Raw genomic sequence first — 25,764 nt, forward strand, 5'->3', positions numbered from 1 at the left:
CCTGGCTCTGATACCATGCTGGAATTTCTAAGTCTAACCCATTAGAAATCCTTCATGTACTTTCTGATTTATTTCTGCCTACTTGTTCTGATTAATTAACAAGTTATTTACCATGTAAACACTGAAAATAAATACAAGTACATGCTCAACACATTACAGATCATCAACTGAAGGAAACAAAACAAGCACACAAGTGACACTGTTGTTTTTTGAAGAATGTCCCCGGAAAATCCCAATGCGGGAAAACTGGTGCAACTATCTGAGGGTTTTAATTATTAAGTAGTTTCAGAATACAATCTGGGTGCCAGAACTGTCTCACCCAACGAAGAATAATCTTGGCAGTAGTACCTCTTAGTCGGAGATAGATGTTCCGACTGGAACCCCTGATAAACACTCTGACAGCTCCTCAACTCCAATCTGCCCCACGAAAACCCTAGCGTCAGCCTCTAGGGACTACGTCAGCCCTTTCTGGCCCAACGTCACCCGAGATTGCCCTGCATCAGCCTCTGGAGGCATTGCGTCGGCCCTTAGAGCCTCTGCGTAACCCATGCTGGCTCTCTGAGGCATTGCGCAACTCCTGGCTGGCTCTGCGTGAGCCCTGACTGGCTCTGCATCCCTCTCTCTCGACTTCTGCACTGATCCCCCTGGTACTATCTCTGCCTCTCTGCTTCTGTATTCACTACCCCTCAACTACAACTCTGATCACTCTTTCGACTTCCTCAGCAAACCCTGCCCCATAAATCGAAATCTTGATCAACTTGTTGTGTTCTCCAAGTGACCCTCAAGCTTTCTTTTATACTTTTCTGGTTCACAATTTAACGGCCGAGATTAAGTCCCTAATCAACGGCTAAGATTAATTCTGGCTTGATCAATGACTTTTGGACCATTAGTTTTATATTAATACACATTAATATTTTATTTTCCCTTTGTTTAGACTTAGGGACTCCATTAAAAATATTAATTATTTTAATATCTCCTAAACTGTTTAGAATATGCCCAAACCCTTTCTAGGTATTGGAGATCTCATGTGCTTTAGCCTCTCCACCAATTTTCGTGGCTAGAGCACATTCGATGCTACCCCAAATCAACATACCATGAACCAATTGACTAAGAGTAGGGATGACCTTATAATGTAGATGATGACACCTTCTATGCCATAGCTCAATGGGAGTTATTTCCATATGAACCAAAGCTTGAGGAGGTGGTGTAATGACTCTATAAAGGCTTCCTTCACGAACTCCAATAACCCTAGCTTTATGAATGCTAGAGTCTTTTCCCCAAACCAATACTTTTCCATCAACAAAAGCAATTCTTTCCCCTTTAACTTCTAAACAAGAAATACAAAGAAAATTCTTTTCAAACCTGGAACATATAGAATGTTGTTGAGGTGCAGGTTCGATCGATTTTCCAGCTTCAACGGTGTCGATCCCAAGCCTCTAATAACATAGATTTTATTGTCACTCAATTCCATTGCATGAGAAGATGGTTCCTTTGATAGTTTATGAAGTTTACTTTCTCTTGTCATGTGTCTTGATGCTCCACTATCAATGATCCATGCGTTGTCATCATTAAGAGAACCTATAAGAGCAACTGAGAATCCATGACTTTTGACCTTGTTGAATAAGTTGTAGAGGATCTTCTTGATCCAACTTCTAGCAGTGTTGATACCCATTCTTATGTAGTTCATCAAAGAGGGAGAATCTATGCCAACAAAGTGATCTTTGACTTTTCTTGACCTTAGCTCCAATACCATGTAGGAAATTCAATGCAAATAGATTAGGGTTTGATTCTCCTTACTTGATAATTACTCGTGAGTTATGTTGGCTTTGTTTACTTCTTTATTATATTATCATTCATCAAGTAATTACCATATTATGTGTGTATAAAGATCACAAAACAAGAGACACAAGATGTAGGCATTGTGCAATGTCTGCTGGTTTGACAACCTACCGTATCGCAATATCCAAAAATTTGTTGTTTGCAAGAATAAGGTCAATTCTAAGTTTCCAAGGCCTAAAATTTGAGGCTGCTTCCAACTTGATCTCATATTTCATAAAAGAAGCCATGAATGCAAATCAACAAGGACTAAGACAAGAGTGATCTCAATGTAGGGTTTCTTCAAAGGTGATCTCTGCGTTCCTTCTTTTACCAAAGCCCTGATTCCATGTTGATTTTCTAAGTGCAATAGAGACTAACACCATATTTTTGAAAAACTAATAATTACTTTTGAGGTTGATCTTCTTTTAATTATTCCAATATATCATTCAACAATTATACTTCAGCATTTCAACCATACAAGAACAATAGAACAATAGAGATAACAATGCAAAAGGAGAAGACAAGATTTATCGTGGGAAAAGCCACAAGAGGAAAAACCAAACAACCTTTTCAATAGAGAAATTCTTTTGTTTAACAAGAGACACATGTAGACCTACTAGTCATCAACTAGGTCACACTTGGTCGAACCCTCCAAGTGAAGCCACCCAAACTGCTCCAACACTTCACTCTGCCTGCTCTGATCCAGAATTTCAGCCCTCCTACAACTTCCAGAATCCTAGAATTTTGGCCCCCAACAACCACACATAAATTTCAATCCACACGTGTGAGCTTGAGAGAGAGAGAGAGAAGAGATTCAATTCATCCTTCTTTTTTGTCATTCTTGTCTTTCTTAATCTTCACTAGGATGCCCAAAAACTGTCTTCTTGAGAGAGTGCGAATTGGGGGTGAGAGAATGAGGTCGAGCTTCCTTTATATAGTGATCTACTGGGTCAAATGGGTGTGTCCTTTGCCTGGGTCGACTCAACTTGGAGGGAGACAAACTTGACAAACTTGGAGCCAAAAATTTCAAATTTTCTTCTTTCAAATGTCCAAATGGGACTTGACTCAAAATGTAATTTTCTTTTGACTCTAGCATTTAGAATATGCTTTACAATAATCAATATAAATACATCAAGTGACCAAATATACATTATGAAGATCGACCATAGTTATAAAATTCAACATTGTCACCTTTTGACCTTCACATATGTGGCCAATCTGGATGTTTTGAATAACCAGTCACTATTCGATCTATTGCTTAGTTTCAAGCATTGTGATTCCTTCTAACAATTGGTGTTGTTCAGATCTCAATGGGATGTAACTAGTTGTTAGAAGATCGACCAATAAATCCATTTGTTACATCGATACACATAACTACTTTGCAGATGTTAACTCTCTTTAGAGAACATGAACTTGCCTTGGAATTTGAACAACTACTCAAGTCTGATGTATAATAGTGTTGCCAATATTCAAACTCTGCCTTTGCAGCCAAAGTTCAATACCTACTGCGCTTATGTGTTGTAGCTTACCATACAGTGATTGCTCTTTGCATTTGGGATGAGGAGTATTCCAACTAACTCTGCGGAATTTTAAATTGTGACACAAATGAGTTCTTCACTACCTCCGTTTGTGCTTGATTACATTTATGCTCATTGTGTAATATATGTAACCAAACCAAAAATTGAACTTGACTTCGTATCTTCCACGTAAGTCAATGGCCAATCTGTCATGCCTTGTGTTGATTTTCTTAGTGCAATAGAGATTAGCACAATATTTTTGAAATTCTGATAATTACTTTTGATATAATTCTTCTTTTAAATTATTCCAATATATCATTCAACATTTATACTTCAGAAATTCAACCATAAAGAACAATAGAATAATAGAGATCACAATGCCCAAAGGAAGACAAGATTTACCCTGGGAAAACCCACCAAGGGGAAAAACCCAACAACCGTTTGCATAGAGAAATTCTTCTTGTTCAACGAGAGACACACCTAGACCTATGGTCAATTTTAATTTGGGAAAATGGTAAATCGCCCATCATACTTTCTCTAGCTGCTATAAGTCACTTCTCATCAGCCCATCATGTAGATCTTCTCGTTCTAATTCCAACAAGCCATTACATAAAGGTGTTCCTTCAAATATTCCTCCTGGAATGCCATGTTAAGCATAATTAATCAAGCTTCAATAATAACCCCGTTTTACGAGAGTTATTGGAATGCAATGGAATCAAAAGCAAGCTGTGCGAAACTGACCCTGATGATGAAATATGCCAAATGAATGCCGTCAAACCCCATAAAACTCCTCAAAACCCCTCCGGGACCCTTGATGAGATAATCCTGCCCCTGTGACCTAGCCATCACATACCCTGAAAACCCATCCTGTCTGTACTATAGAGGAAAACTGAAAATGGGGACATTACAAAATCATGACATAATACAAAACTTAAAATAGATAATGTTTCAACTTTCAACTCCCATTTATGAGGATGCCTAGCATATCTCCAAAATGACTTTCATTTGGGTTGTATCTTCCACAATGCATTGATCACAAATGATGACATCTGTGGCTTTTATTTGTGCTAGGTGGTGTTTGAGCTTGTAGATGCCCCATTCATATGGTGGTTACAATATTTATGCTTTACCTTGTTGTCGTCAATTGGCCTAATTTGGATACCATGTTCCTATGCTTGATTCAGGGAGACTCAAGGCAAAGAAATCTAAAGTTTGAACTTGAAACTGTAGGCTGAAATCATGAAAGCCACTGAAAAACTAGAGATCAAAAAATGCAATTGAATGGCTCTGCACCTTGGGTTCAGTCCCCAACAAGCAAATACAAACATTCTCCAAGAGGTCGCTATGCAAGAATACCTCAGTCTGCTAAAAATATTTCTTAAATCCCATTCATTTAGAAAGCCACCTTTCTAAAGCTAAAATGATGAAATGGAAGTAAGGCAAGGCTTTTGGTTTTTTTTATAGGGTTTAAGGCTTCACTTCCTCCTTTTCCCTCCCTTTTTCTCACTACTTTTCTGTTTTCATTTTTTTCTTTTTGTTGTATATTATCAAAATAGGTCCTGCGAGTTTCTAGACAATTATGCATTTTCAAGTTGACTTGGGAAAAATCACGAGGCATGAATGGGTTTGCTAACTTAAGTATAAACCAAAAGAAACATCAGTTCCTCTAGGTTTTCAAGTGTAAATAGATATTTTTAAAACTGGGAAATTCAAGTATTTTTATACCTTAGGAAAAAGATGATTCATGTAAATTTCTCCGGTGGATTCTTTTGCTAGTGCATTTCATTTCAGTTGGAAGCATGTTTTTCATTTTTTTAATCTACGTGGTCATCTTCTTTTTTCACCATTGCTTCTCCCTGTGATCACTCTTACTTGGCTTTAAGGTTTATACTTCTTATCATTATGCATTTTTTATGAATTGGATTGCACCTGTTTATTTGCATGGATTTAGCAACACAAATTCAAATATTTCCCATATTTTATTTATGTTTGTTTTGGCAGAGGATATCAAAAGCCTTTAAATCCTGTTCCTGGTGATTGTGGTTACTATCTACATGCTTATAGGCTTGCTTTTCGCCACCCAGTAAGTGATGAGGTATGGATTACATTGTTGAGTTCGAAATTGCTTTTCCTTCAATACAAAAGTTACTGCAACATTAAATGCTGTTGCATAGAAATTGTTTTCAGTTTATGTGCACATTGTAACAATCTTCAGCTAGAGAACCAGTTTTCTAGGGTAGATCTTTATGTAAAGTTTGAACATATGAAGACATCGTGATCTAGTGCTACCCAAAATTGCAACAAGAATGATTATTTGTCTCTAACAAATTACAAAACTTGATACCTTTGAAACTTAGAGTAAGTTTGGATATGCAGGATATTATCTTTGGCTAGATATTTTCAAATAAGTTTCTTATAGCAGGTTGAATTAGTTTAAGATGTTGGATAAGTAGTAAAATATCATGTGACATCACAACAATATGCTTCAGCACCACAGCATTAAATTTCCACTCTCAGCCAGCAATAGAATCACACTGAAAGCACTGTGCAAGAGGACTAATATACATAGCAGAGACATGGCTTGGTGATGGAATATTTAAGTGTAACTTATGTTGAAGTAAACATGTCCCAATGCGTAGAGAAACTTGTCCTTAGAAGAATGCCCACAGATGTATGTGAACTCGGCCCCTTTTGTGATTATATTGTCACCCTTATAGCAAGAAAGAACTCGACCCAATGAAGCCAACTCGTTCTTGAGCAAAGATGGGATATCTGTCTTGGAACCAGTGCTGAACTCGTCCTGAGTGGAAATGCTAAGCCCATGGCCAACAAGGAATCATTCTCAGCTTGAAGAGAGGAAGACGTGGAAAATCAACATAAACTCGTCCCCACTGTTACCACTCTATCTAGCAGGGGCCCAAGAGTACCTAACGGACAACTACTAGACCAAAAGGCAACAATGGTACAAGGACCAACTGTCACCTCAGTCAATGTCCCCTGCTCTTTACGGGCTTTCACTGATGAGAGAAGTCCCGGTATGGAGGAAATCACTTAAATGATGGGATCAATGGCAAGGTATAATGTGATTTCCAAGGCCCATTCGAAGGAGAGGCTCAATTAATGGTTCAAGTGCTTAAAGAAAAGCTGAAAGGCTCCCCAAGAAAGACCTATGAAGGATGACCTTGGGCTTAGGAATATTAAATAATGATGAATGCCTAAGATCAAAACTTCCAAAATCCCTCACTTGTGATTGATGTGTTTATACTAGAGTTCAGTGAGGCAAGGATGGCTCATTCAATGGAAAGATTTAATTAAAGTGTGAGCTTTGGGAGAAGCTAGGGTGACTTTCCACAAAAAACCCCTTGAGAGAAATACTATAAGAGACCAAGGGTTGAGAGATATACTGTGGTAAAGGTTCATCCAATGATCACCTATAATTAAGAGAAAAGGTTTTAAACGATGAACTACAAAGTGCAAACCTTCAAGAAATTCCCAAGTCAGCTTCAAGGGTTCCCTCTTGGTGTGATTTCTAGGGCATCAATTTATTTGAAATTCCACCGTCAAAATTCGTTCAAAATTGGAGGATGCCTAGAGGAGACATAAATGAAGAAACTTGTCAGGATAGAATGCTAAAATTCCTCCTCCCTAAAATTTCGTACCAAGCCCTAGAAAATCTCCTTATCCTTAGAGGACCAAGAAAAGAGGTGAAAGAATGATATTTCGTTAAGTTAATGTGATCACCAAGGATCTAGGACCTGTGCCTAGCTATTGGGAAGTTTGGAGTCAAAATGATCAAGATTTAGGATCTTCAAGGAGGCCTAAAGAAGTAACGATGCTCTCTGTGGACGCAACTTCACAGCAACTTTAGACTTTTATACTTTGATATGCAATATTTGATGGAGTTTCAAGGTAAAAGGTGCACAACCTACCCCCAAGAAAATTCGTTCTTCTTGCCAAGATGAATAACATATGCAAGGAGCCAAGATTACAAGTGCTTCATAAATTTGTAATAGTTTTTAGGGCACAAGTAAAATCATGAGATAGCATTCCATACATTAGTCTTGAAACATTATGGAGTTTGCATGAAAAGAGAACTTACATGACAAAAAGAGTATATCCATCCATAAACTTGCCAAATAGAAGCTGCAAGAGAGATATCAAAAATATTCCACACATCGAAATGCATTTAATCATCCAAATCATTCCACAAATTGTAGGTCCAAAATCTTTAGAAAGATATATTCCAGATCCAAGTGATGATGTTTGATACACAAGGCTCTCATGCATTTATATGAGCCTTTAGGGTATTCGAATAGCCTAAGTTAGTTGAATAGTGATCCTAAAGTAAAATAATACGCAAAATAACATAATTTTGGTGACAAGCCCACCAAACAACTCAAAAATATGAATAATTAGCCTCTGAAGAGGGCCAAAATGATAGAATAGTAGCTAGTAGGGTTGTTTGAAGGCCAAATGATGTCCCTCACGGGCCATAATGAATGGGAGGGCTCCAATAACAATAATGAAAGGGGTGGCCCCTTAATCTCCACGCATATTGTGAAAATTCGATTACTCGAATCACCATTGTAGCAACTGCTTAAGTTCCTTCTATTTGTTGATGATTGAACAAATTATTTACTGTTTCCTACAGTAAAAACTGAAACTAATACACTGCAGTCTTCACCAATCAGATTATAAGCGGAAACAAGAAACTGAGCAAGAAAGAAATACACAACACATTACACTGTTTTTTTTGGACAAACGTCCCTGGAAAAACCCAATGTGGGAAAACCGGTGCAATCGCTGAGGGTTTTTATTATTAAGCAATAGTTTCTGAATATAATCTCTGGATGCCTTGCTGACTATCCAGTACAGAGAATATCACTAACAGAAGAATAGTGAGAAGTACCTCACACTATTAAAGGAAATCCTGGCTAATCCAACCATAGAATGGCTTGCACCTTGCGGCCTCTGTGCTGTCTCTGCGCAGTAACTGCGTTAGCCCAACGTCACAACATCTAGGGACAACGTCACTCCCTCTGCTGATCGATTTGCCTCCTAGGAACTTCGATTTCCACCTCCCGGTCTCACACCCTGGCTTCCGACTTCAGAAATCGATTCCTCCAACAAAAGTATGAACCTCCTCAAGGCACTACGTTGGCTCTGCGTCAGCCTACACCGGCTAGGTTAGCCTCTTCACTGCCTCTCCTTGATCTCTCTCTGCCTCCTCTGTTGAGTATTCCCGAATCAGGAGAAATCTCTAATTGAAACTATCCCTGCGCCTCACTGCAAAAGATCACTTCGAATTCTCTTCCCGACAACTGTTTTACTTTAGAAATTCGATCTTTTGATCTCCACTTGATGTGTTTTCCAAATGCCCATCAAGCCACCTCTTATAATCCTTCTGTTGAGAACCAATGACCCAGATTAGATTCTAATCAATGGCTCAGATCATCTTGGCTTGATCCTCATCTTCTTCTAGAAGTTTCACCCACAGCTAGATTAATACCCTTTAATTATTTTAATTCCCTAAGTTTAGACATAGGTCTCCATTAAAAATAATTAATTATTTTAATAAAAATGTCTATAGGTGGAATTTCCTAAAACAATTTTTGGGTATTGTGGAATACATGTGTCCAAGCCTACCTACAAATTTTGAGGCTTAGAGCACATTCGATGCTATCAGAAATCAACAGTCCCTCTTAGCGAGGAATGTGCTCTAGTAATGAAACCTGCTGAAGCATCACCCTTATCTGTAACATCTCCCTCTACACTGCTGATGTCTGACATTGCTGCCCACCAACTACTGTGCAAGTGTTGCATCTGTACTACAACTGACCATGCCACTGCCAACTCAACATCTGTTTTGCGACCCTCATAAGTTCTGCATCTGTGTTGCCGCTGGCACTGCCACTGCCAACACTACATCTGCACTTCAACCTTCTCCAACTGCTGCTGCTACTACATCAGCAACGGAAAATCATCCAAAATTACTAAACTGGTGTTGAGCATGATGCATCTGTTGCTGGAGTTCTAACTGCTACTAGTCTCTGCACTGACCCTCTGAAGCCTCTGCACTGCTGCTGACTCTGCTATGTGCCAACTGCACTGCTGCCAACTCTAGCTCTGCATTGCTTAGTCTTTGGCACTCCTAGCCACTACAACCGTCACTTCGACACTCCTCTGCACCAACTGACACTGGTCCATCTTGCTATTAGTTTTTTGGTAGCATTGGAAGTGCTCTAGCCTTGAAAATTGGTGGAGAGGCTAAGGCACATGAGTTCTAAAGAACCTAGAAACTGTTTGGTGAATTCCACCCGGATTTTATTTTATTGAAATAATTATTATTTTTAATGGGGTTCCTAAGTCTAAACTTGGGAAAATTAAAATATTAATTCTTATTAATCAAAATATGGGGGAGAATGATCTAGAAGGTGGGTCAAGTCATGTTTTAATCTTAGCCGTTGATTCGAGACTTAATCTTGGCCGTTGAAGACTCAACAGGAAAAGTATAAAATGGAGGCTTGGGGTTCATTTGGGAACACACATGGAGAGAACGAATTGATCAAGAATTTGATTCCTAGGGCAGGGTTTGCTAAGGATTTTGAACTAAGTGATCATCCTGGGGCAGGGTTTGCTAAGGATTTTGAACTAAATGACCATTCCGCAGCAGAGGGGCAATGAGAATCTGGAAGGAGGACTTTCCGGAGAATATTGACAGACAATCGAAAGCGCTGGTGTAGAGGCGACACAGTAGTCGGGAGAGCTGATGCAGGAAAGTTGCTTGTCACGTAGAATCCAGAACTGTCGGAACTGCTAAAACTGCTGGAACAGCGAGGAGAGCTGATGCAGAGGCAGTGCAATAGTCGAGAGAGTTGACATAGAAAAGTAGCCTGTCATGTAGAATCCAGAACTGTCGGAACAACCGAAACTGCTAGAACAGTTGGGAGAGCTGATGCAGAGGGCAGAGAAGGTGATGCAGGGCTGACGCAGAGCCAGCGCATAAATAGCTGGGGTTAGCTAGTCTTGTGCCAAATCTGCTGGAATTCTGCAGGGTGAAGTGAGGTAAAACTCACTCAGATTTTCTGCTAGTATTTTCTCTGTAAAGGATTGCTAGATGAGCATCCTAGATTTGTATTCAGATATTTCTCCTGCATAATAATAAACTCTCAGAATTGCTGCACTAGTTATCCGGCATTGAGTTTTTCCAGGGACTATTCTGTCCAAAAATAAGTGTCCTATGTATCTTGTTCTTTTCTCTGTTTTCTGTTTCATGAGATCAAATATTTAATTAGTGTAGATTGCAGAAGTAATTTGCTTCAGTATTCAGAAGAATAACTTGATGGATGTAATTTATGAAATCAAGCAGGTGAAGTAGATTCAAATTTGTTGCAGTAGGGGTTCCTTCGAGTCTAGGAATTTTCACATGGTATTAGAGCTTTAATTTTGAAACAGGAAGAGTAGATCTAGTACTGAGCAGTGAGGGCGAAAGTTGCACTTGGCAGCAATTCGAATCCCCTTGAAGGGATTGCGTAGTCCTTGCCGAGAAGCAGATCCGAGGAAAGCTCTCTCTGAGTTGGACAACAGAGAGGTACGATCTCTAGTTCGTGAGTTTGTAGAGGCAGAGGGAGTGACACAAAAGCCTCAACGCAGTACTTGAAGGGCGCAATTTCTGCCGAGGCAAAAATCCGTTGGAAAAGAATGCAGACACATAGAAGGGGAATTTTCTCCTCAGAGAACTTTTTGCTAGAAAGTTGAAATTTATCACTTTTTGAGCAGCTGAGTAGTGCTAAGCAGTGACTAGAGGAGTCAGTTCGACAGTTGGGTGAGATGGCATCGCATGGGCTCAAAGATCAGGACAAGTTGGAAGGTGCTTCCAACTATGTCATATGGAAGACTAGAATCTAAACTTTTATGGAGGAATATGATCTCGAGGCCTACGTCAATAGTGTTGTAGCTGTCCCTGTTGACAACGATCAAAAGAAGAAGTACAAAATCGAGTAGGGGAAGGCAAAGAGGCTTATTCTTGATGGAGTTCAAGATCATGTGGTCTCACACTTGGAGGGCAAGGATACAACCCGAGAGATGTGGGAAGCCTTGTCTTCTCTGTATGAAGGCTCTTTCGAATAGCGGAAGATGTATTTGGAGCCGAAGTTGCAGCGGAATTTGATGCAGAGAGGAGAAGGGGTGAACCTCTATCTTCAGCGTCTTTAGGACACTAGAGACCAACTTGCTGCAGTGGGGTCCACTCCTCAGCCGACCGCGATGATGAGGATAGCCCTGAATGGAGTCTTGTATTAGAATATGTCTATTTAGTATTTAATGCTCAGTCTTCTAGCTGTTGCTAATTTTATTCTTTTAGCAGTTTCTTAGATGAAACTGTTTGTACATAGAAACCTGATGTTTCTATTATTGTAAATATCTTTGTATTATCATTGAGCTGTTTGCTCTTTGTGAATTAATTCATTCAACATTCTTTTATGGTATCAGAGCACAGGGATTTTTTTCGAAATAATTTTTCATAGTTTGAAAAATTCAGGAGTTCATTTCGAAACTGCTCTCAGGGTCTGTAGATTTCTTGATCAGCTATCCTCTTCATTTCTTTCTAAGGTCGAGCCCTCTGTAAGCCAGGTAGCCTTCACTGAGTCTTAGCTTCGGCTTTGCTCATTGTGATAAAAGCTTACAGTCGTCAATCTCGATACAGAAAGGGATTCTTCTCCTGCATTATCTTTATTATGAGGAATTAACTTTGTGGCGGTACTCGGGATCGTGAAATTCTCTTGAAATTAAATCCGGCATTGTGAATCCGGGGGCAGCAGTCGATTTGTCGGTTGAACAGTTTATCTGTTTTGAAGTCTTGTTTATTTTTGTGGCCCGTGAATTCTCAGTATTCAACCCTAGTCTCGTACCAGCGTTTTCACGGTGAATCCTCAGCTGAGACGATAACCACGGGAACGTGGCATCTCAGTGTTCTTCTGTCACGATATCTGGAAATCGCACGCATATCCGGTTATTTTCTTCGTGGGAGCGGGATTTTTTTTGGCTGGCGAATCCGGTTATTTTCTTCGAAGTTGTGGAACCTGTGGATACACCTCGGGTATTCAATCAAGCTCTCGTATATTGATATTTGAACCCTCACGGCTTCTAGCGTTTGCTCTTACCTCTGCGTTCTCGGCTTCGAGTGCTTCAATTCTCGCCTCGGTATGCTCAAACCCATCAATTTTCATGGTCAAACTATCTTAAGTAAGTATATACTTCACATGTCTATGCTGTTCGATCTTCGATTTAGAGGAAATTGCTTGTCGATTTAATATACCGCGGCACTGTGGACGTGAAGCCGTAACACAAATTAAACGTGGGTTCAGAAGTGAAGACGTGGGTTCATTTTTTGTTATGAGCCGTGAAAAATTAAACCGTAGCTGAGACGTGAAGACGTGGGTCCATTTTTTTTGTTGTTTTGTGAGCCGTGAAAAATTAAAATCGTAGCTGATATACCGTAGAACTGTGGACGTGAAGAAGACGTGGGTCCATTTCCTTTTTTTCAATCTACGTATTTAATTTTCAAACAGTCTTGTCTGCCGGCAGTTGTTTTCCAGTCAGCGAATTTTTTTCTCCATAGTGATCCTGACAGCCTCCATTACAACTCAGATTTGAAGGAAAATTACCTGTTTATAGCCTGGACATTGCAGCAGTCAGACCTGTGCTTACCTTATCTTATGATTTGGACCTGTTACATTCATTAAAATTCTGTCCTGTGGTATTTGCCTAAAGAAGGGTACAGCTACAGCCGTATTGCTATTTTTTAGACAGGGAGAGATATTTTTGCTGGGTAATTTTTTTTTTTCAGAACAAAATCTGTTTTGATTTACATCAGGATAAACAGGCAGCTACATTCTTTTTGTGTATCAGACTTCTGTATTTTCTTTAAGAAAATGGCCACGCTCACCAATCTGATGTTAGAAGGAAATCAACGTTTTAATGGCAGCAACTATAACATTTGGAAACAAAGAATGTTGATCATTTTTGAATACAGGCGTCTTGATCAGCTCATTTTGGGCAAAGAGCTTCGTCCCGGTACAGCTGGGACCGATCAAGATAAATTTGATGATCGAAATCGAGAGGCTGTTATGCTTCTCAAGCTCTCTGTCGCTGATGATCAGTTACCACAGATTCCTTCTGGCAAGACCGCTGCCGAAATCTGGCAACAGTTGAAAGAACTGCATGAGACATCTGACAAAAGCAGAGCATTTTTTCTCAAAAATCAGTTGTTCTCCATCATGATGGATGACCATATGTCTTTACAGGAACATCTCAACAAAATTAAAGACATTCGAGATCAGCTCGAAGCTATTGGTCGGACCATGGAGGAAGAAGATATGGTAGTCATTACTCTGAAAAGTCTACCGAAATCTTATGAACACTTCATCGAAACTCTCAACATTACAACCACAAATGTTGATTTGAAGTTTCCAGATTTATGTACCAAACTTCTGCAGCGAGATAGGTGGAAACAGCAGTTTGGTAGTGGTACTTCATCAGTGCCCTTGGAAAATGCATTTGCTGCAAAATATCAGTCCTCTCAGTCGTTTCAGCAGAAAGGCTCGCCTCAGTCTTTTGATCCTGCCAGGAAGAAAAGTGTACAGTGTAATTACTGTCACAGGTTCGGTCACATGAAGAAGGATTGCCGACAGAGGATTGCTTCTGAACAAAAGAAACAGGGAGGGCCACATCAGACAGCGAATGTTGCAGAACATTCCGAGCAGACAGATTCTGCCTTTTACGCCTTTATGGCACAATGGGGGGGAATTTTGTTCCTCAGCTTTTGCCAACTTCTGTGATATTCATGGCATCAAACGTCAATTAACCACACCTTACACTCCCTAGCAGAACAGTGTTGTCGAGCGTCACAACCGCACGGTTGTTGAAATGGCTCGTTCCATGTTACAACACCGGAGTGTTCCAAACAAATTCTGGGCTGAAGCAGTATTTACTGCTGTTTACCTTCTTAACAGATCCCCTACTCAGGCTATTAAAGGGAAGACTCTTGAAGAAGTGTGGTCTGGTCGTAAGCCTAAGATCAGTCATCTCAAAGTTTTTGGCTCAGTTGCATATGTCTGGATTCCATCTGCTAAGCGCTCTAAGTTGGATTCCAAAAGTCAGAAACTCATGATGACAGGTTACAGTGATCATCACAAGGCCTATAGGCTGATAGATATAGCCACTGGTCGACTTAGCTTCAGTCGAGATGTAGTATTTGATGAAGACAGAGGATTCTTTCAGTCTTCTTCTTCTGAGCAGCGTTCTGAGGATCCGCCTCACAGTGTTCTTCTCCCAGTCAGTCCACCTGATGGGAGGGATGATGTAGCATCAGGATTTGATACTACTCTATCTGAGCTTCCTCCAGAAGCTAATCCTCCTCTTGCTGTTCCTATTGCTCTTGAGCCTTCTTCTCTTCCTCCTGATATTGGTTCCTCTAATCCTGATATTGGTTCTTCTTCTCTTCGGCCTAAATGGTGGGCTAAAACCATAGGTGATCTCCGGGATGATGAGCTCCTTGAAGGTAGAACTTCTAGGCATAAGAACAGACAACAGTCTACAGTCAATTTTGCTCTTATGGCTAACCTTCACAGTATTTTTGAGCCTCAAACCTATTCAGAGGCTAAGGGTACATCTGAGTGGGAACAGGCTATGGAAGCCGAATTCCAGAGTCTTCAGAAGAATCACACCTGGACTCTTTCTGATCTTCCTGCCGAAAAAAAGCCCATAGGCTGCAAATGGGTGTATAAAGTAAAATACAAAGCTGATGGAACCATAGACAAGTATAAAGCTCGTCTTGTGGCTCGAGGGTTCTCACAGAAGGAAGGCATCGATTATGAGGAGACTTTTGCTCCTACAACCAAGATGAGTACCATAAGGCTTGTTCTTGCCCTAGCAGCTCAGTTCAATTGGAAAGTTCATCAGATGGATGTAAAGAGTGCTTTCCTAAATGGTGATCTTCAGGAAGAAGTCTACATGACGCAGCCTCCAGGATTCAAGGTTGCTGGTCAAGAACAGAAAGTGTGCCGGTTAGCTAAAGCACTCTATGGATTGAAACAAGCTCCTCGGGCTTGGTACATGAAAATTGATCAGTATCTGAAAGATCAGGGTTTTCAGCGGAGCCCATCTGATGCAAACCTGTACATCAAGCATACTGGTGCTGATATCTTATTTGTTGTTGTCTATGTGGACGATCTCATCATTACTGGCAGCTCTGCACATTTGATCCATGGGATCAAACAAGATCTATGCAGAACTTTTGAGATGACAGACTTGGGACTTCTTCATTACTGTCTGGGGGTTGAAGTTTGGCAGACTGAAAATCAGATTTTTCTCTCTCAGTCCAAGTATGCCAACAATCTTGTGGAACGGTTCAGAATGCAGGATTGCAAACCAGCCACGACTCCTATGGAACCAGGGCTCAAACTTTCAGCACAATCATCCTCTCCTCTTGTGGATGAAACTTTATTCAGGCAATTAGTGGGCAGTCTCATCTATCTTACTGCTACCAGACCTGATATCAGTTTTGCAGTAAGCTACATTTCTCGCTTTATGTCAGCTCCTAAAGCTGATCATTGGATAGCTGCAAAGCGGGTGCTACGATATGTGCGTGGTACTTCTGATTATGGCCTCTTATATACTCGCAGCTCCAATCCTATTCTCAGTGGCTACACTGATTCTGACTGGGCCGGTTCGGTTGATGACCGTAAATCTACAGCTGGGTATGTGTTTAGTCTAGGATCTGGTGCTGTTACTTGGACTAGTAAGAAGCAACAGGCAGTGGCTCTCTCCTCAACAGAAGCAGAGTATCGGGGAGCAGTTAAGGCATCCTGTGAGGCAGTTTGGCTTCGCCGTATGCTTGCAGATATGCATGTTTTTCAGACAGGGCCTACTTCTTTGTTTTGTGATAATCAGGGCGTACTCAAACTTGCCAAGAATCCAGTCTTTCATGAACGAACAAAGCATGTGGAAACTCATTGCCACTACATTCGCCAGCTGGTTGAAGACGGCTCAGTTCAGTTGCAATATGTTCCCACAACAGAGCAGCTCGCCGACATTTTCACCAAGCCGCTTGGTCCTGATAAATTTGTAAAATTCCGAGGGTCTATTGGTGTTGTAAATAGATTGAGCATTAAGGGAGGGTATTAGAATATGTCTATTTAGTATTTAATGCTCAGTCTTCTAGCTGTTGCTAATTTTATTCTTTTAGCAGTTTCTTAGATGAAACTGTTTGTACATAGAAACCTGATGTTTCTATTATTGTAAATATCTTTGTATTATCATTGAGCTGTTTGCTCTTTGTGAATTAATTCATTCAACATTCTTTTATCTTGGATGAATGGCAAGTTTTCATCCAAAGCATATTGGGTAGATAAGATAAGATAAGATAAGATAATTTTATTAATGTCCAACAAATGGCCATAAGAGGTCAACGAGACTGTCAGTTACAATGATTACATCATGCCAAGTCGGTGGACCAGACGGTCCTCTTTAACATTTCTTTTAAAAAGCAGAAAATACATCTATAATCGAAGTAAATGTAAATTTAGAAGCTAGAAGCTGTCGGCTACGAAACAAAGCATTGTGATGAAGCAGAGAAGGAGAAGAAGAAGAAGGGGGAAGGAGTCTCCTGTCCAGTTCCTACTCCTAACATCCGAGGTTGAGAGAAGAAAACTGAGAGAAACTTGTCAAAGATTGTTGTCGTGTGGGCATACTGGGCTGTCGCTGCTGTTGCCTGGAGGTTCTAGGGCGCCTCCCAGGGGTGGATCCAATCCTGGAGCGTTGGTGCAGTCTGGTGGGTCGGCCCCCTCGGGACCACACTGATCTGGTCTCAATGTCTGTGGGTCGGTCAATGGTTCTTTTGGTGCCTCGCGCTGATGGTAGCACCCTAAAGAAGTCCGTGTTCTTCTGCGTGGTGTCCGATCTGGTGGGGGGCTAAAGAAGACGGGCTCAAAATCTGAAGGCATCCTGGAGATAAAGTGCAAGGCATCTCTGATCAACATATCTGAGGAAGTTGGTCAAAGTTTGAGAAGACCTAAAGAGACAATGGAAACGACCTCGAATCTTGTAGTAAGTAGGGCATCCGAAGATGAAGTGTGTCTCTGTCTCTATCTCCTGTAAGTGACAGAGCTGGCAAATCCTATCTGCTCTATCGATGTGGTGATCTGTCTCCACCCGGAATCTGTGAGACCCAACTCTGAGCTGCCCGAGGGGGATTCTAAGGGCAAGCATCCAATGCTGGAACATGTACTGGGGTCTGATGATGAGCCCATCCCTGATCTCCAGGCAATGCTCCGCGTAGAAGGCCATTTTTGGACGCAACCCATTGGGAGGATTGGTCCATGTAGTCTGAATGTATCGTCTGTAAATATCCTCCTTAATGATTTTATTCAGCTCTTGTTGATTGGGAAGGAGGTGGCCTGGAGCATTCAGAGAATACTAAAAAGGAGGGAGATGGTCAATTTGGATTCCTGAAGCCTCCAGAAGCTCTATCACACCGGTGTACCAACATTTGGATCGGCCTATCTGCATATGGGCGATGTTCTCCGAGGAGTAATATGCTAAATATGGGTATCTGTCACGACCCTTCCTCGTGTCTGCTAGGCGATGGAGCTTGTGCAAGAGCAACACTAACCTGAATATCACCTCTAGATGGAAGGGTTGAGCCCTGAACTCTGCTAGAATGATGTGCTGAGGAACTGTTTGGTTGCACCTAATGAAACGACACAAAAGGAGGGTTTGGACCCGCTCCGCTGAAGCCCAATCTGACTCTAGGAGAGAGGGAACCCAAATCTCTGAGCCGTAAAGCACTGTGGGGCAAATCAAAGTGTTCATGATGCTCATTTTGGACAAGATGTCTTGGAAATGGTGCCGGAAACACTACCTCTCCAGAAGGGCTAGGGAACCATACCCTTTGTTGATTTGAGGCTGAAGGCCTGGCCGCAGGCTGAAGCGAGCCCTGAAAACTGAACTCCCAAATATGTATAGGTACTGACAATCTCGGTCTCTTCTCCTTTAAATAGGAAGTGGAAGTCCGAGGTTTTCTTGACTCCATTGAAGATAATCACTTTGGATTTACCCAAGTTCACAGTTAGATGCCTCCGGTCACAAAAAGCTGTGAGAGCATCCCGCTGTCTCTGAAGACCTTCTTGGGAGGAGGAAATAAGGGCAATATCGTCTGCAAAGAGGAGGATGGAAATCAGGACTGGTGAAGAAGACACCCATCTGTATCCTGGATATCCTCCTGGAGGAAAGCCTCAAGCTCATCGATATAGATCCCAAATAAAGTAGGAGAAATGGGGCATCCTTGCTTGACTCCAATGGTGCTTCGGATGAAATCTGACATTCCTCCAACTATGCAGAGACGGCCAAGGACGACCTCATAGAGGTGCATGGTAACTGTCAGGAGAGTCAAGGAAATGCCAATCTCTCTTAGCCTCTGGAAAAGATCTTCCCTCGGGATTGAGTCAAAGGCCTTCCGGAAGTCTACAAAGCAGCAGTACACTTTAGAGGATCGATGCCTAGCCTCCTCGATCACCGCATGGAGAGTAAGGATGTGGTCGATTGTTTGGTGGTCTAGGTAGAATCTTGGTTAGCCCTTGGCCTTGAGTTGTCTCTGCTCAAGGAAATGGGAGAGTGTCCTGTGGAGTGCTGTAGCATATAACTTGGAGAATGTGTGCCCAACCATGATTGTCCTATAGTTGTTGCGGTCGGAAGTAGGCCCTGACTTGTGGATTGGGTAGATAATGTGGTGTGACCAACCATCCGGAAATCCATCCCGAACCACCTGGTTGAAAAGGTCCACCAGATATCCTACTAGGGGGCGAAGTCCATGCTTGAAGAATTCTTCCTGGAAGCCTTCTTTGTCTGCTACCCTGCTGCTATTCATTGTCCATATTGCCTCTCTGATATCTTTGTCAGAGAAAAGGTGGCAAGAGGGGGGGGGGGGGGGGAAGTAACCTGAATCAGACGCTGCCTAGGAGTGTCATACAGCTGGGAGGTGTGAGAGAACATTGAGGCAGGATCAAGGTCGACTGGGGTATGTGAACGCCTAAAAAGGATGGTCCCCCAGAAATCTTTAGGGGAGCGAAGGAGGAGAGTAGAAAGAACTTGTCTCCTATGGGCAATGAAAAGGCGCTTCTTGTGGTGAAGGAGGCGACGGTAGGCTGAACAAAGGTTTGGCTATGTTGGTAAGGAGCTCCGGAATGCGTGTTGGAGGTCTTGATGCATAGACTTGCATTCCTGGTCATACCATTTATTCATAGGGAAATTTCCCTGTTTGCAGGAGGCGGTGGTGGTACGGGTAGAGTGGGGGAAGGATTGGAGCGTAGCTTCCCAGATGGCGGCACTTCAAAAGGAGGAGTTAAGGAGGGACCTAGTGAAGGTCAACCTCAATGGCAGCAGTGGGAGTGGCACAAAGACAATGGAGGAGGAGGAGAATGAAGCTCTAGCATTGAAGCTCTGGCATTGAAGGGACAACAACAGCCGAAGCGAAAGGACATTTCGAAGGTGAAATGTTTCAGTTGTGGCGAGTTGGGCCACTATGCATCCCAGTGTCCTTTGAAGAAAAAGGACAAGGATGAGAAACATGATCCTAAGGCTACTTCAACAAAGATTGACGAGAATGAGTTTGCCATGAGTGCCCACTCATCTCCAGGATAGAGATGGGGTGATATTGAGCTGTAGTCGGGAGGACTACATGTGGGCAGGATCCTTGAGGAGTCCACCTCTTGGATCAATTCCTTGCTATGGGAGCCCAAGATTCAGCAGTAGCAAGATGGACTTAGTGTTAGATGATGCAGTGGAGTGTTTGGAGGACAAATGCAGTAGTGGGGACCAAAGACTGATCAACACAGAGCAAGGTTGGCAGCAATGCAGGAGTCAACAACAACAATGCAAAAGATTGAGAGGGTCAGAGACTAGCAGCAGTCGAATTCCAACATTCATTGTATTATGCTGAACACAATTAAGTTCAACTAATTTTGGGTGTTTTTCAGTTGCTTCTCTTAGCAACTAAGTTGCAGTATGGATGCAGTGTTAGCAGTGGCAGTGTTAGTAGCATAGCAGATGCAGCATCTGAGAGGGAGCTCTAGTACAGATGCAACAGTGGCAGTGGCATTGTCATGGGCAATAGTACAATAGCAGCAACTACACAATGTTGGTGGCAACATCATGTAGAAATGAGGTGCTTCAGAAACAGAGAAACATGCAGGTGGAGATTGTTGCTGGAGCACTTTTCTTGCTAAGAGGGAGTATTAGTTTTTGGTAGCATCAAAAGTGCTCTAGCCTTGAAAATTGGTGGAGAGGCTAAGGCACATGAGTTCTAAGAACCCATAAACCGTTTGGTGAAATTCTACCCAGATTGTATTTTATTAAAATAATTTGCTACAACAACTTTTGTCTGAGCTAGCACCATTATTCTTATCTCCATGACAATAGTTAACCATGACCAAGAAAAGGAGATGGCTATTGTACCCTTGTCCTCTCTGTATGCTAATATGATTGAACCTGAGCAGTAGTCAATGTCAGACCTCTTTCAGCCCTTCCCAGCCCAATCATTGAAATCTTCTTTAAGATATTCAGAGGGAGCTATGATTCAGAGGGAGTCGATTTCTCCCTTAGCTTAAAAGTTTGATGAGATGGAGAAGTTGTTGGTCTGCATCCCTGGTGTTCTTGATAAACACCCTATCAGTGATATGCCACGCTATGAAGTCTTTGAGTTGATCTATGGAAGAACCTCATATACTGAATATTAGAATATTTCTAATTAGTATTTAATGCTCAGTCTTTTAGCTGTTGCTATTTTTATTCTTTTAGCAGTTTCTTAGATGAAACTGTTTGTTTCCATATTCTACATAGAAACCTGATGTTTCTATTATTGTAAATATCTTTGTATTATCATTGAGCTGTTTGCTCATTTCTAATGAATTGATTCAATATTCTTTTACATGCGTGTCTCGCACTGTTTTATGGTATCAGAGCACAGGGATTTTCGAAATAATTTTTCATAGTTTGAAAAATTCAGTAGTTCATTTCGAAACTGCTCTCAGGGTCTGTAGATTTCTTGATCAGCTATCCTCTTCATTCCTTTCTAAGGTCGAGCCCTCTGTAAGCCAGGTAGCCTTCACTGAGTCTTAGCTTCGGCTTTGCTCATTGTGATAAAAGCTTACAGTCGTCAATCTCGATACAGAAAGGGATTCGCTTAAAATTAAATCCGGCATTTTGAATCCGGGGGCAGCAGTCGATTTGTCGGTTGAACAGTTTATCTGTTTTGAAGTCTTGTTTATTTTTGTAGCCCGTGAATTCTCAGTATTCAACCCTCGTCTTCAACCTGCGTTTTCACGGTGAATCCACAGCTGAGACGATAACCACGGGAACGTGGCATCTCAGTCTTCTTCTGTCACGATATCTGGAATCGCACGCATATCAATCTATTGACTTGGTGAATAAAGCTGGAAGCGGTAGCAGAAATCAAAGTTAATACGTTTTTTGTTTGAATATTTTCGCTCACTTGTTCGACAGAACCACGGCACTTTCCAGTGGCTTTGGGTATCTGCGTCAACATTTGTTTTAGTATTTTCGCTCTCGTATTCTACAGAACCACGTGAAGGCATTTTCCAGAGGTTTCGGGTATCCTCGTCAGCATTTTCTCCGACCACGAAGCTTCATTTCTCAATGTCCTCCGCAAAAGTATAAGTGACGGCAGGGTTTACCTCCCGTGTATTCTTTTTACCTTCAGTGTGTGCGACTAGTGTGATAACCAACTACACGGCATTACAGTGACGGCATTACAGTGACGACATTTTTTTCAAGTTCAGATTCTATCACGCATATATATCACGTGACGACTTTCTTTAGTTCCAGTGACGGCTATCACGCATATATATCACTTCAGATTCTAGTGAAGGCTTTTTTATGTGACGGTGATACATTGAAGAACGACAGAACCCTGTTGAAGAACATTGATACAGTTAAAAACAAATTTTTTTTTCACTCGCGTATTTTTGCTCACGATTTCAACAAATCGATATACTCCAGAGATCCTCCAGATCACGTGACGGCAGTTTCCAGATCATAGTAACGGCATCACGCATTTTCCAGGGATTTTCCAGTGACGGTATTTTCAAGTGACGCCATTTTCCAGATTCACATGTTTGTGTAGCGGTTTGATTAAAAGTTTATTGTGATTTTCTTTTGAAGCGGTGGGACCAGAACAGCGTATACAACACAGTGTGGACAGCTTCAGTTTACGTATTTTTTTTCAGCTTTAATTTTCTAAAGATACATGTGACCTCTTGTCTGGTGCTTTGATCTGGTGTTTTGGTCTGGTGTTTTGATCTGGTACAGATCTGAGTTATTTTTTTTTTGCATTGTTCAAGGCAGAATTTGTTAAGGTTCTGTGTCAGTCTCATACAGTCATCTTGATATTTTCTTGAAATTTATCTGTGGTTCCTTCATTTGAAAAGGCATCACCTGAAAGAGGAATTTTAAAACGTATCTTGTAGCCCTAGCCATACAAGAGTCTCGGCCCTTATTTCTTGTTACTTGATCTCTGAAGTTTGGCATTTGTTTGCTCAAGGCTGCCTGTGAAGAATTTGTTCTGCAGCCTGTGTTAAACCAGCAGCTATATAGTCAATAAAATCACTTCAAACAGCAGTGTAAGACTTGTGAAAGAAGGGTACAACTACAGCAGTGGAATTTGCTCTATTGCTATTTTTTTAGACTGTGGAGATATATTTTGTGTGCTGACTTCTGTATTGTCTTTGGGAAAATGGCCACGCTCACCAATCTGATGTTAGAAGGAAATCAAGCCTTTTACGCCTTTATGGCTAAAAGGTCTTCAGATCATGTTCCTTCTTCTGCATGGTACATTGATTCTGGTGCATCACGCCATTTCTCTCACAGGCGTGACTGGTTTATTGACTTCTCCCCTTTCAGTGATTCCGTGGTATTTGGCGGAGGTGAAAAGTACACAGTAGCTGGCAGAGGTACAGTTCAAATTCAGTCTGGTGGGCGCACACTCATATTTCTGAATGTATACTATGTTCCTGGTATGGAAATTAATCTGCTGTCTGTCAGCCAGATTATGAGGAATTCTCCTCAGCTTGATGTTGTGTTCAGTGCACACAAGTGCTCTATTATTGACAGGGAGACTAGTCTAACAGTTGTTGTTGGCCTAGAGGACCATGGTCTATATAGGCTACTTGACACCGGTGACTCTCCAGAAGTGGCTCTAGCAGCACGTGTCTCTCCCATCAGTACTCTTTGGCATCAGCGATATGGGCATCTAAATATGCAGTATCTCTCTCAGCTCTCCCGGGAAGGACTTGTGTCAGGATTACCTGATATTCAGACTCAGCAGTTGGGGGTATGCGGCGCCTGTCAAGCGGGAAAGCAACATCGGTCTTCATTCAAGAATGGAGAATCTTGGCGCGCATCTAAGGTACTCCAGTTACTTCATTCTGATATTTGTGGTCCTATGAATACCGCTTCTATCACTGCTTGCAAATATTTTTTACTTATTGTAGATGATTTCAGTAGAAAGATGTGGGTGTATTTTCTAAAAAATAAATCTGATGCACTTAGTACCTTTCAGAAGTTTAAAACCTTAGTTGAAAAAGAGTCTGGCTGTAACATCATGACTCTTAGGACCGACAATGGGGGGGAATTTTGTTCTTCAGCTTTTGCCAATTTCTGTGATATTCATGGCATCAAACATCAGTTAACCGCACCCTACACTCCTCAGCAGAACAGTGTTGTCGAGTGCCGCAACCGCACGGTTGTTGAAATGGTTCGTTCCATGTTACAACACAGGAGTGTTCCAAACAGATTCTGGGCTGAAGCAGTATTTACTGCTGTTTACCTTCTTAACCGATCACCCACTCAGGCTGTTACAGGGAAGACTCCTGAAGAGGTTTGGTCTGGTCGTAAGCCTAAGATCAGTCATCTCAAAGTATTTGGCTCAGTTGCATATGTTTGGATTCCAGCTGCTAAGCGCTCTAAGTTGGATTCCAAAAGCCAGAAACTCATGATGACAGGGTACAGTGATCATCACAAGGCCTATAGGCTGATAGATATAGCCACTGGTCGTCTTAGCTTCAGTCGGGATGTAGTCTTTGATGAGGACAGAGGATTCTTTCAGCAATGTTCTGAGGATCAGCCTCACAGTGTTCTTCTTCTAGTCGGTCCACCTGATGGGAGGGATGATGTAGCATCAGTATTTGATAATACTCTATCTGAGCTTCCTCCAGAAGCTAACCCTCCTCTTGCTGTCCCTATTGCTCTTGAGCCTTCTCCACCTCCTTCTAATATTGGTTCCTCTGCTCCTGATATTGGTTCTTCTTCTCTTCGGCCTAAATGGTGGGCTAAAACCATAGGTGATCTCCGGGATGATGAGCTCCTTGAAGGTAGAACTTCTAGACATAAGAACAGACAACAGTCTACAGTCAATTTTGCTCTTATGGCTAACCTACACAGTATTTTTGAGCCTCAAACCTATTCAGAGGCTAAGGGTACATCTGAGTGGGAACAGGCTATGGAAGCCGAATTCCAGAGTCTTCAGAAGAATCACACCTGGACACTTTCTGATCTTCCTGTTGAAAAAAAGCCCATAGGCTGCAAATGGGTGTATAAAGTGAAATACAAAGCTGATGGAACCATAGACAAGTATAAAGCTCGTCTTGTGGCTCGAGGGTTCTCACAGAAGGAAGGCATCGATTATGAGGAGACTTTTGCTCCTACAGCCAAGATGAGTACCATAAGGCTACCATAAGGCTTGTTCTTGCCCTAGCAGCTCAGTTCAATTGGAAAGTTGTTAAATTTGGACAACTAGGTCCAAACTCCATGTTCTAATGCTCAGATTAAGAGGCTAATATTTTTGTTGGATTCCTCTTTCTGAGAGGTGTAAAATCCATATAAAAATAGTCTTAATCCGATGAGCAGAACTTATATTGTGAATTTATTATTCTTAATAAATTATATGTGCAAGGTCAGCCAGTTTTGTAATGTAGGCTCACATGCCCAACAGATGTGTCACACACCCTCATTGATGGATATATATACAGGAAAAGTTGGAGAGAATTTGATCACAACTCAACTCACATCTTCCTCTCTCATCTTAGAGAGTACGCTACCTGGAGGACGAATTTCAGCCACACGTGGGAAGGACGAAGAGGACAGACCGTACGGATTTTCTGCTGCTAGGGTTTCGCAGAAAGTTTGACCAGCGTTGACTTTGGTCAACGCTTGGTCCAATCAAGCTGAAAATTGGTGGAAAGTTCGATTTTTGAAGGCCGTACTATCTGGCACAAAAATCGAGGTCAAAGGGTTGACCGTTTTGCTGCTGCGTTGACTTTTAGCTTGCTGCCCCTGCGTTGACTTTTCAGGACAGCGT

General features: G+C 41.6%; 1 protein-coding gene across 2 annotated transcripts in view; it reads left to right on the plus strand.

The window, feature by feature from the left end:
* Positions 1–25,764, plus strand: part of LOC149229075 (Pseudouridine synthase family protein) — a 380,432-nt gene that overhangs the window by 321,843 nt on the left and 32,825 nt on the right. The window contains exon 13 of one of the 2 annotated variants that reach the window (XM_089378450.1): positions 5,337–5,418. In XM_089378450.1, coding sequence (XP_089234576.1) covers positions 5,337–5,418 — 82 coding nt within the window. Of the gene's footprint in view, positions 1–5,336; positions 5,431–25,764 lie in introns of both variants that reach the window. The other variant, XM_089378449.1, reaches the window with a different exon arrangement.

This window comes from Pinus tabuliformis, chromosome J (genome assembly GCF_031772625.1).
Source record: "Pinus tabuliformis cultivar Carrire ecotype Pingquan chromosome J, CPIR1, whole genome shotgun sequence".
NCBI lineage: Eukaryota > Viridiplantae > Streptophyta > Pinopsida > Pinales > Pinaceae > Pinus > Pinus tabuliformis.